General features: G+C 62.4%; 1 protein-coding gene across 2 annotated transcripts; it reads left to right on the top strand.

Moving 5' to 3' along the window:
- Positions 1 to 1455: 1455 nt before the first annotated feature.
- FXYD6 (FXYD domain containing ion transport regulator 6) lies at positions 1456 to 11225 on the top strand. 2 transcript variants are annotated; one of them, XM_066564396.1, is made up of 8 exons: positions 1456 to 1572; positions 7956 to 8018; positions 8207 to 8248; positions 8357 to 8431; positions 8549 to 8585; positions 8811 to 8860; positions 8962 to 9005; positions 9469 to 11225. In XM_066564396.1, exons 2-7 carry the CDS (start codon positions 7961 to 7963, stop codon positions 8988 to 8990), a joined length of 291 nt encoding a protein of 96 aa, XP_066420493.1. In that variant the 5' UTR covers positions 1456 to 1572; positions 7956 to 7960; the 3' UTR covers positions 8991 to 9005; positions 9469 to 11225. The 2 variants fall into 2 exon arrangements, with proteins under 2 accessions (XP_066420493.1, XP_066420491.1); XM_066564394.1 differs by having other exon boundaries at positions 7959 to 8018.
- Positions 11226 to 12090: the final 865 nt, after the last annotated feature.

Genomic DNA, 12090 nt, shown 5'->3' on the forward strand with positions numbered 1-12090 from the left:
ACAGCCTTATCCTGTTATCCTCATGCATTAGAGGGACTTGATGCTTTCCAGCTCCTCAGTGTTGGTCTGTATCTCTTGACCCTTTGAATAATTGCCTTGAAATGCCAGCGCTGGTTTATTTTCCCTTTATGTTTTACTGGAAGCGGGGAGATGGCTGTGGATGGAGCGGTGCCGTCACTGCCTGATCTCCATCTCAGCTGCGTTGGAGGCAGCAGGGATGAGCCAGCCGGGTGCTGACAGCATTGCTGAGGTGTTTTTCCAAGCAGAAATGGCTCTGCAGGCAGACAGAGATGTGCCTGGGATGGGGTGGTGCCCACAGCTCTCAGCTCCCGCCTGGCAGTGCCCCCAGCACCCTGTTCCCTCTGACTGAGCAAGGATCTCCTGCCCACCCTGCTGCTCCCAACACGCCTGGCTGTGTGAGGGAAGAGCTGGGGCCTGCCACAAAGCTCAGTGGCAGGGCTTTCAGAGCTCTGCAGGGGTTTCTGGCCAGCCCTTCTGTCACACAGCGCTTTGTCCTGGCCGGCTGAAGCGTGCCCTGGCTCCTGACCTGCCCTGGCCACTCCAGGTCTGGTTTTCTGCCAGGTGCTGCTGGATGCAGGGCAGGCAGGGCAGGCACCAGGTCCTGGGTGTGCCTGAAACTGAGCCAGGCCAGGCTGGAAGTGGCCCTGCTGCCCATCCTGACCTGAGATTGGCTGAGTGATGTGACTGCAGCCCTGGCACCCCTTTCCCAGCTCTCAGGAGGCAGCAGGACAGCAGGGGCTCTGTGCCGTGTTTGCAATCCATCTGGGTGTGTTTTCTGAGCTCCCAGGCTGTTCCTGGCTCCCCCCACACCAGGAGCACAGCCCAGGGCAGAGTGCAGGCTGCTGGGCTGTGGGAAGGGAGGTTTCACAGCCAGGTGAGCGTTCCCCTCCACACCTGCACCCTGCAGTGACTTCTGTAGAGCCACTGAATGCTTCGGGCTGGAAGGGATCTTCAAGGCCATCAAGTTCCAAATCCCTGACACACCTTCCACCATCCCAGCTTGCTCCAAGCCCCATCCAACTTGGCCTTGGACACTTGCAGGGACGGGGCAGCCACAGCTCCTCTGGGCACCCTGTGCCAGAGCCTCACCGCCCACACAGGGAAGAATTTCCTCCCCATATCCCATTTAACCCTGTCCTCTGGCAGTGGAAGCCATTCCCTCTGTCTCTCCAACCCATTTCTTGTCCAAAGTCCCTCTCCAGCTCTCCTGGAGCCCCTTTAGGCGCTGGACGGGGCTCTGAGCTCTCCCTGGAGCTTCTCTCCTGCAGGCTGGACACCCCAGCAGTGTCCGGAGCAGAGGCGCCCCATCCCCCTGAGCATCCCCGTGCCTTCCTCTGGGGGGATCTGGGAGCCGCCGGGGGCCGGGCCGTGCTGGCCGCGCCCCCGCCGCTGCCCGCGCCCCCCGCCCCGCAGGCGCCGCCCCCGCCCCGCCCGCCCGCTCCCCTTTGTGCGGCAGCCCCGCTCCGCTCCGCGCTCCGCTCCGCTCCCCCGGCACCGCCCGGAGCCGCGGGGCCAGCCCGGCCCGGCCCGGCTCCGCCCGGCCCTGCTCAGGTGGGTGCGGCCGCCGAGGGGTCTGGGGGAGGTGGGGAGGGAACGGCGAGCTCCGGGTGCGCCCGGCAGCGCCGCTCGGGGTGCGAGCCCCGGTACCGGCGTGCGAGACCGAGCCCCAGCCCCAGCCCCAGCCCTCTGCCAGCGACCCCGCCCCGCTGCCCCGGGGCATTGCCCCTCGCCGCCCGCATCTCGGCCCCGGCGGCTGCCATGGCAACGCCGGGTACCGCGCTTTCCCTCATCCCACCGTTGCCCTGGTTACCAGCCCCCCGTGCTGGGGAGGGGATGCCCCGGCGGACCCCGCCCGCGACCACCGCGGGGAGAGCCGGGCACGGGCGGTGCTCCGCAGGGCTGGGGGGAACGGGGGATCCCGGGGAGATCCCGGGGAGCGGGGGGATCCCGGGGAGCCGGGGGATCCCGCTCTCGCAGCCCTTGGCAGCGCTCCGGCTCCTGTTGTTCCGTGTTGTAGTAACACCGTGCGTAAACAGCCGAGCGCTCAGCCCGGGGAGGCGTACGGAGGGAGGAAGGGAAGAGCAGCGTGGCGTGTCTCTCAGGGTGTGTAATTAATGCTTCCAAAGAAACGGATTTTGGAGTCCATGTGGTGGAACTTGGATCTTGCAGGGATATTTCTGTGGGAGGGAAAGTGACAGGTGGTTTGTGTGGATGTGAACGAGCAGCGTGAAGGAGCAGCCTCTCCTCTCGGGGAAAGCCGTGTGTGGATTGGAATGGAGCACCCATTTTGGCAAGCCCGCAGCGCTCCGAGACGCTGGTGGGTCCCGCTGGGATTTTCAGTCCAGCTGGGCGGTTTTGCTCCCAGTTTGAAACAAAGACGAACCTGGAGAATCCCTGCACAACCGGCCCACGGTTCCAAGGCGGAGTGAAGTGGAGAGCTGCCAGCATGGAGTGCCATGGCTGCCAAGCCAGGCCACCTGTGGAACCTGCTGGAGAATATCCTGTGAGTCTGCCTGCACCTGCCCCCCAGCAGCCTCATGGCTCACGCTCACCTGGAAATTTTATCTGCTTTGTCTCAACGTGCCTGTTCAGGTAAAACATGGTGGGGAGCCACAGCTGTGCTGGGTGTGGAGGGCACTCCCTGGCACAGCAAACCAGCAGCTCTGTGTCCAGCTGCTCCCCCGTGTTTGCCTTTCAGGCTGGTTGTGTGTTTGCAAGGTGTAACAGGGCTGCTGAGCTCTGCAGCTGTTGTGTCCCTGAGCGTGGGGAGGGCACCGTTGGCACTGGCAGCATGGAGGTGTCCTGTCCCAGCCAGGGGCTGTGCCAGCTGCCCCCCACTCTGTGCTGGGGCAGCGCTGCTGGGCACTGCTGCCTGCCTTGTGCTCACGGTGGTGACAGCAGAGGAGAGAAGGGAGAAAATGTCTGCTCTGATGTGCTGCAGAGCGTGGCCCTGCTGTGGTACCCAGCACACTCAGGAGCCTCAGACAGCTTCTTGCTGCTCTGCCAGGCTGTTCTGATGGTCTGGGGCACTCCCACCACCAGGATCCTCCAGGGAATCCTTCCTTTGTCTCATCTGTGGGATTCTTGTGGCTGATGCCCCTGCAGAGCTGGGCTCATTCAGCTGGTGTGTGGCCAAACGAGGGTGTGGTGGGTCCAGGCAGGTGCACGGTCAGGTTTACAGCCCTTGGTTATCTGCAAATCAAATAAGGAGGGATCAGGAGTAGCAGACTCTTGTGGGAGGTGATGTTTTGTACCTGCTGGGTTCCCTGGCCAGGCAGCCTAAAGCTCAGCAGGGTTTGCACTGGAGGTTTGCCCCAGTGAAGGATTGGCCTCGCTGCCTCATTGGGGTGTCCTCGGGGGGCTGGGGACTGTGCTGAGCCCCACATGGCCAGGCAGCCTTGCCTGAGGCTCCTCAATGGTTTAGGGTCAGTTCCATGAGGCTGGAAGAAGCCCTGCAGGAGGCCAGAGGAGTTCTGGGGTACAGGTGAGGGTGGTGTGCTCAGAGACACCCCAAACCAGCAGAAGAGACAATCAGACTGCAGTAAAGCGTGTCTCCCAGCCAGGCAGCCTCTGAATCAGCACCAGATTTGGGAAGGGCCATCCACACTGGAATGGCGAGGGCTGGAAATCTCCTCTCCTCTCTCATTTAGCAGCACGAGGCACAACAACAGGCACATTAATAGGCAGATTGATGCTGACGTGAAATGGCAGAAGAGCCCATCTATGCAGAGCTGGAAATGTCCATTCACACATGCACGCTCTTAAACGCCCCGGGCAACGGAGCGCTGCTGTCACGGTCTGGGGGGCTTTGCACAGAAACCAGAGATTTTAACCGGCTCTGATCTTCGGGAGATGCCCTGAGGACTCCTGACGGAAGGCGGAGGCTGTGCTGTGATGGCTGAGACTTGACAGGGCAGAGCCATGCAAAACAATGGAAAGGAAAAGGGGACTTGGAGATCCAACGGCGGCGGCGTTACAAATTCACCTGCCTTGCTCTGGCAAGATTTGCTGCGCTGCAGAGAGCTGAGCCGGGCAGGAGAGACTGGGTCTGTCTGCCTGGATTTGCTGCTCCTCTCCCTGGCCCTGGCTCCGTGCACGCACACCCACCAAGCCAGCGGGGCTGGGACGGAGGGATCCTGCAGGAGGAGGAGGCCGAGGAGGAGCCGTGGCTGTGCTCTGCACAGAGGGAGTGGTGGCTGTGCGTGTGGCAGGGCTGTGAATCATCAGCCGGCTCGCGTGGGCGCGGGCGGCTCCCTGCTCCTGGTGCCAGGGTGTCACCCTGCCCTGTCACCCGGCCCTGGTGTCACTGCTGGCTGACCTGGCAGGGGGAACTGACCCCTACTGTGGGACACGTCCAGCCCTGGCTGCCTCTGGCAGCACTGGGTTAATCCCCCAATGTGACGGTGTTCACAGGGGCCCCAGGATGAGGGAAGAGATGAGAATGTTGACTCTGTGTTTCAGAAGGCTGATTTATTATGATATATATTATATTAAAACTGTACTAAAAGAATAAAAGAAAGGACTTCATCTGAAGGCTGGCTAAGAATAGAAAAAGAAAGAATGAAAAACAAAGGTTTGTATCTCGAACAGAGAGTCCGAGCCAGCTGGACTGTGATTGGCCATTAATTAGAAACAACCACATGAGACCAATCCCAGATGCACCTGTTGCATTCCACAGCAGCAGATAACCATTGGTTACATTTCATTTCTGAGGCCTCTCAGCTTCTCAGGAGGAAAAATCCTAAGGAAAGGATTTTTCAGAAAATGTGTCTGTGACACCCCAACCCACCCTCACGCACATCCTCCGTGTACTTCCTCACTCTGTGGGGCTGCTTCCTGCCCCCTGAGCCTCTCACAAATTCCTGCTGCCTCCTCCTGCCGCCGGCTCTTGTGTGGGGATAAGGATGGTGGGAAGATTTCTGGTATCCCTCAGGAAGCAGCAGGCTGAGCTAGGATGAGAGGGAAGGCGAGCTCTGGCCACTGCTGCTCGGCTCCGGTGCTGCTCTGCCTCTCTCCGTGTTTCACCGGATCTCGCAGTTTTAACAGGAAACCCCCTTGTTTTGGTTGAGTCACAGGCATTGCCACTGCCCGTGCTGACTCCAAACTTTGTGCCACCACTGGGGAGGAAACAAGGAGAGAGAGATCTGGGCTGTGGGACGTGGCAGCTGCTGTTTTCCTCTCCTTTCCTGTGCCAAGGCGCAGCTGGAGTCAGCATGAGGCGAGGCAGGAGCGGAGAGAGCGGCAAACCCTCGGCACTGCTCGCTCTTCTCACTTTATTTCAGCTTCAGGAAGAGGTGGGTGGGCCAGCTTGGAGCAACCCAAAAAACCTGTGGCTCTTTGCAAGGCATATGCTCCCTTGGAGGCGAGCTGGGCTCGTTTGCGCTGCGCGGCGCCGTGTTTGCCTTCGGAGCAGGGACACTGCCAACCCTGGCGGCTCCCTCGTGCAGAGATAAGGCTGAGCGCAGGCAAGTGTGTGAATTCTAGGAACTGAGATGGAAAAACAAAGAACATATGTGTGCTGCGTGCTTGGCTCGGCCCCGCAGCGAACTCCGCCGCGCTGCGTGCGAGGAGCCAAACGCTGAGCAAAGGGCTGGGGAGGGTGTGCATGGCTGGGCAGGGCCCGGTGCCACGCGGAGGGGCTCAGGGCAGGAAATAACACAAAATTCCCCGAGTGCGTTCTTCAGGGAACGAGCCAGTAGCAGGCAAATAGCAGCAAAACAGTAAAAGTCTGGTGAATGATTTGTTTGAGAAATACGGGAGCCAATTAATATTGATCACAGCATGAGAGCTGGGTCACAGCCCTTGTGCACACACAGAGCCCTCGTAGGGTAAAGTGACTGATTTTGCAGCTTCCAACGCGAGAGAAGGGGCATGTGCAGCTCGAAGTGACTGTGTCACCAGCTGCGGGCTCTTTGTGTGCGTTCCTAAGAGCTGGTAATTACCCCGAAATCTGCATCTCAGCAAACGAGGGGGTTTGTCTGCCCCGCGCTCACAATGGCCCGGCAGCTGCAGCAGAGGGGGATGAAACCCTGCAGTGTTGGGGTAAACACTTCGCCTTCGGAATGCAGAACGTGGGAGGGAGGGAGGGAGGGACGGGAGTTACCCTGGGCTGCCGCTGGCTCTGATGAGCACGGCGGGGTCTGGGGGGGTCGCTGGGACTCCCACCCCTGCGGGCGCACTGGGGCCGGCTCTGGTGGGCCCTGCCGAGCCTGCTCCGTGCCAGTGCCGGGAGCGTGGAGCACAAACTGCGGGAAGGGGCCGTGGCAGGGTCTGGGGGACCCCGGCCGGGCTGGGCTGGGCTGGAGCTTGCAGCGGAATCAGGTCAGGCTCCGCAGGGGCTGCTGAGGAGCGGCGCTCTGCCTCGTCAGCGAGCTGAATTCCTGCCGTGCAGGGCCCCTTCCTTATCGGCACTAATCCAGCGCGGCAGCTGCGGCAGCTCCGGAGCACTCAGGGCTCCCGATAACCTCCCTGGCAGTCCCGAGCCCTTTCCGTGCTCCCGACCATGTATGGGCACCCAGCCCGGCACGGGGCACGGGGTGAGCGCCTGACACCGCAGGCAGAGCCCCGGGGAGCCGTGGGGACACGGAGACAGCGGCCAGCCTGGCACCATCCCGCTCCGAGGGGCTGCATCACCCCAGCCCTCTCCTGCCAGGTGTCCCCCCCGCAGAAAACCGGGTCCGCAGCGCCCCGTGCCAGCGGCAGGACGGGGAGCAGCTCTCCCCTGTCCCCTGGGGCTGCAGGAGGGATGCTGCAGCCGGCTGCGGGTAGCGATGCCCACCCTGGGCAGAGCAGCGCTGCCCAGTCCGTCCCAGCAGTGAAGGTGCCCATCCCAAGTGCAAGTAGGGACATTGGGGACGTGTCCCCCTGCCCGAGCTGGCACGGAGCGTCACAGCCCGGCCACAGCGTCCTCAGAGCCGGGGGGAAAGGTCCGAGCTCCGGCCGGGTGTCCCCGGTGAAGGGACAGACACAGGAGGGGACACCGAGATTATTTAGATTATTTATGGCCTCTCCTTGCTGCTGCGGGGAGCCCGGAGGGCGAGCGTGTCTTTGAGCTCAGTCCCACCAGGGCCACTGGCCTCATTGCGGGGCTGTAATTGCTCTGCTAATTGGGACAGATCATCACCAGGGGCCGGCTCGGGGCTGACGGCCGGGTGCCGTGCCGAGAGGAGCCCTGGGATGCTCCAAAGCAATGAAGTTTTAAGAGCAGATGTAGGAAGAGCAAACTAAAATTGTTCTTCTTGCCTCTTCTTCCATGGTGTCTCTTAAGTCTTCTTGAGAAAGTTTTTAATTGAAGCGAAAACCACATTAAAAAAATAATAATCCCAAGTGCGAATGGAGCCTGTCCCAGTTTAGAGGCTGGAAATATTCAGCCAACTTCTCCCAAAGACAGCGGGATTTAGGCTTGAGTGTTTCAGCAAACTAGGGTAACTGTAAATCCAGCCTCTTTTTTTTTTAAATATCTTTGTCTCTGCGGAGGTTTAGGTTGAATATTAGGAAAAGGTTCTTCCCCCAGAGGGTGCTGGCACTGCCCAGGCTCCCCAGGGAATGGGCACAAAGGCTGCCAGAGCTCCAGGAGCATTTGGACAGTGCTGCCAGGGATGCCCAGGGGGGAATTGTTGGCCCCATTGCCTGCAGAGCAAACTTGAGACCACACTGAGATTTATGCCAAGTGGAAATGGTCAAAAATGCATCCAAAAAAAGTCTGTCTGTCTGCTCGAGCCCTTCCCTGCCTGCCTTTGAACTGCTGGGCTGGCATGGCGCTGGCACCCTGGGTGTTTCCTTGCACCAGCCTGGCTCTCCCCATGGCATGGACTGGCCCTGCCTGCCCACACAGCCAGCCACGGGCTGTCTGCAGCTCCCCCGTGCTCCCTGGCCTTGTCCCAGCGGCCTCCTGAGGTCTCCGGCGCTGACGCCCTCTCTCCCCTCTCTCGCAGCAGCCATGGAGGCAGTGCTCATCTTCCTGTGCTCCCTGCTGGTGCCCGCAGCCCTGGCGGACGGTAGGTGCCCGTGCTGCCCCCCACACCTCAGGAACGGGCTGGGGAGCCCCTGGAGCAGCCTCCACATGGACCCAAGGGGGCTGGAGGGGGTGTGGGCGGCTGCCATGGGAGCCCAGAGTTTGTGAGGAGCTGTCAGGGCTCAGCCAGGGCCTCACTCACCTCACCCCCCCTTGTCTGCTCATTTCCAGTGGCCACCCAGGAGAAGGAGGAGGAGGATCCCTTCAACTATGGTGAGTGAGCGTGGCTGAGCCTGGGGGTGGCCGTGGGTGTGCCGTGGGCAGCACAGAGCTGTCCCCTCCCTGAAGCCAGCAGGAATGAGCCCTGTGTGTCCCCTCCAGATTACCAGAGCCTGAGGATCGGGGGGCTGGTGTTCGCCGTGGTCCTGTTCACCGTGGGCATTCTCCTCATCCTCAGTGAGTCGGGGAGGTGCTGGGCTGGCAGGTGGGGCTGCAGGGGCTGTTCCTGTGGTGGGAAAGGCCCCATCCCGTTCCCCCTTGGGCCACGCTCACCTGGCTTCTCTCCCCTTGCAGGCAGGAGGTGCAGGTGCAGTTTCAAGCAGAAGCCCAGGTGAGTGAGGGCAGCCTGGTGGGGAACACCTCCCTTGGAAAGCCCCTCTGGATCCTCCTGGGCTCTTTCTCACACCTGTCAGAGGGGCTGCACTCTCTGGGTGTCCCTTTGGGGTGCCCAAACTGGGGGAGCAGCTCTGCCTGCTCCCCCTGCACCTTCCTGGCCACCCCAGCCCCTGGTGGGGCTCAGGTCCCAGCTGCCCTCACCGTGCTCCTCTCCTTGCAGGGCTCCAGGGGACGAGGAGGCTCAGGCAGAGAACCTGATCACCTCGAACGGTAAGGTCACTGTCCTGTGGTCACTGTGCCACCTCCCCCTGCCACAGCCCCCTCCCAGTGCTGGGCAGGCACCACAAACCCCTCTGCTCTTGCCCTTGCAGCAACGGCAGCACAGAAGGCAGAGAACTGAGCAGGAGCCAATGCTGTGAGTCCAGGCCAGGCTGGGTGGGGGAGTCGGGATGGGAGGGACAGCTGGGGCTGCCTGTGGGGTGACTGTGGGGCTCTGAGCAGACCAGTGGGACTGGGCAGCTCTGCATCCCTGGGATGGGGTGGGGGTGAGCACTGGTGGGGTCCACAGTAGGGAAACTCAGTGCTGGTGAGGTCCTGAGAGTCCACAGGCAGCCCAGCAGGAAAAGGAAGCATCTGTCCGGATTTTCCCTTGTGTTACACTTCCTTTTCTGCTGCTTCTCCACCCCTGAGTGGTTTTGGTTTTAGGGTGTTGGGAAAGCTGGGTGTGAACTCCTCACTCTGAGCTCCCTGACCTCCTGGGCTGTGTCCTGCTGTGGAGAGGGGGGAGGCTGGAGCCTGACCATGGCAGCAGCGTGGGGAAAGCCTGACCATGGCAGCAGCGTGGGGAAAGCCTGACCCCTGCTCTGCTCCCCTCGCAGAGCCAGAGACCCCAGGAGGGACACCCAGAGCGCAGATGCCCGCAGCCTGTGAGGAGACTGAAATCCCAGCAGCAGGAACCTCCCAGGAGACGCGGGGCTGCCGTGTCCGTGTCCCCCTCTGTGCTCCAGCACTGGCTCTCTGTCCCTAACCCCACTAAACTCTGCTCACCGTCCTCTCTGCCTCCCATGGTGTGCAACGTTGCTGTGAGATGATCCTTACCTCTAGGGCTAGTTGTTGCTGGTGTTGTAATCGTGACTTTCTCCTCACCCTTCTCGTGCTGTGCATGTGGTTCGGGCTCTGTAGGACTGGCAGGTAGCTGCCCTTTGGGGTGCCCTCCATGCCCGGGCACAGGGAGCTGTGGCTCAGGGACCCCCGTTCCCTGCCCGGGGCCAGCAGCACAGCCCCCCTGGCTTCGGGCAGGGCTTGGGGACCTGCAGTGCCCTGGGGACCTGCCCAGCCATTTCAGGGCCACCCGTCCCCATTTCAGCAATAACCCCCTGCATGCCCCAGCCTAAAAACAGCCATGGTGGGGGCTGAGCCCGGCAGGGACCTCCCATGGCTCAGCCCTCCTCGCTGGGGTCACTGGGCGCTGGATTCAGGGCTGAAGGGAGCTCTCCTGCCTCTCCTGCTTGGCACTCCCTGCCAAGCAGTTGTTTCTGTCCCTGGTCAGACCTGTGGCACACTGATTTAAGTGTGAGGCAAGGCCGTGGGGGCAGAGGAGCCCGGGAGGTCCCCAGCACGGTGACACCGTGGGTGAGGGCAGCAGCACAGCAGTGACCTCCCTGACCAGCACAAAGCAGCTCCTGCCCGTGAGCCAGGGCTGGGTGGGTGGCACAGTCTGAGGGCTAAAGGGAACCAGAGATCCTGTCTGTGCTTGTCCCTGGCACAGAAGGGGCAGTGGCGTCTCCTCCTGGTGCTCCCTGCCCCTGCTGGCGCCTTGTCACCCCCTGTGCCACCCGTGTCAGTGCTGTGTGTTGTCCCGTGGTGGTTCCGTGTCACCCCCGTGCCAGCTGTCCCCTCTCCCCATGGAGCAGCAGCGAGTGGCACTCAGTGATCCTCGGGGCTTTTGCATACCTGAGCTTGCACTGTGACAACGTGCTGAGCCCAGAGGTCATTGTCACCCTGTGTCCTCTCATGGGTCAGAGGCAAACCTGTGATTTTTGGCTCCTCCCCACGTCCATGGGCAGGTTAAACCTCGGCTGGGGCTGGGGACTGCCAGCTTGGGTGGGGCAGCAGTGGGGGGGTCCCCAGGGCCTCACTGAAACCCCTCAGGGTGCCATCCCCACACTGGGAAGGGGGTCCTGTCCCCCAGGACGGTTTTGGGAGGAGTTTCTGCTGTGCCCATCCCACTGTGGTGGCCCTGCCTCCAGCGTGCTCTGTGTCCCTGCATGCTTGGCATCACTTGGTGGCACCGGGAAGCTCTGTCCCATCTGTGCCAGGCAGAGGGGCCGTGTCTCTCGTGTTGTGTCCCTTCCCTCCATCCTGGCTGTTGCAGAGAGCTCCCGGGCAGGGCGGACCCCGGCCCGGCCCCCGAGTGTCACGGTGTGTGTCCCGGTGCTGTCCCTAGTGTGCCGTCGGTGTTACCACGAAACAAAGAGCTCCCTGTGGTGTGTAAAATGGCCAAACCCTGACTGTTGTAAAATAAACTGAGCTATTGTGTCTCCTTTTAAATAGGCGAGTGTGCTGCTGTGCTGGAGGGCTGGTGTGCTCTGTGCTGTGACCTAAGGGGAAAGGAATAAAATATCGTTTCTATCGGTGCCTGCCTGCCTTGTCTCGAGGGCCGTGGCGTTCCCAGGGCAGCCTGGCAGCTTCCCACGCTGTCCCAGGGTCAGGGGAGCAGGGGCAGCGCCCTGGGCAGCACAGCCGGGCTTTGTGCCGGCCGAGCCCCCTCCTGCTCCCTCTGCGGCTCCGCCGAGCCGGAGCCCGTGGGAAGGGAGCGCGGGGGCGCGGCCGCGGACGCTTTTGTCCCTGGGCTTTTGGGAACCGCCGTGTCCGGCTGCTGGGAGCGATGCCACGGACACTTTTGTCCCTCGGTTTTTTGGGAGCCGCCGTGTCCAGCTGCTGGGGGCACGGCCGTGGACACTTCGGCCACGGACACATTTGTCCCTCGGTTTTTGGGAGCCGCTGTGTCGCGCTGCTGGCGCGCCGCTCCGGCGGATGCTGAGCGCTGCCAGGGCACGGTGACAGCGGTGACAGCGGAGCCGCTGTGACGGCCCCACCTAGGCCAGCGCCCTCCTGGGGCTTGGCTGCGTCCCGTGGCACCGGGGCCGGGCTGCCGGCGGCTCCGGGGCTCTGCCAGCCCTGCCGAGGGGAGCGTCCCTCGGGGCCGGCTCCCCCCCGGCCGGGTTAATCGGCTTGTGCGCGTGACTCCCGCTCGCTGATGGCGAGATTAGAGCAAACTGGATTGCACAGCCCTGCTGGCAGCCGGCCACGCCGGGCCCGGGGCTGGCACCGCCCGGGGAGGGGCGCGGCATCCCGGTGCCCACCGCCCGCAGGGATGCGCCACGGCCATCGCGGTGCTGCGGTGCTGCCAGGCCCGGGAGGGCTCGGAGCTGGCACGGAGGGGCTGGCCCGGCCGAGGGGGGACACCGTCGGTGCCAGGCTGGCGAGACGGGCCGTGC

Source organism: Molothrus aeneus, chromosome 22 (genome assembly GCF_037042795.1).
Source record: "Molothrus aeneus isolate 106 chromosome 22, BPBGC_Maene_1.0, whole genome shotgun sequence".
Taxonomy (NCBI): domain Eukaryota; kingdom Metazoa; phylum Chordata; class Aves; order Passeriformes; family Icteridae; genus Molothrus; species Molothrus aeneus.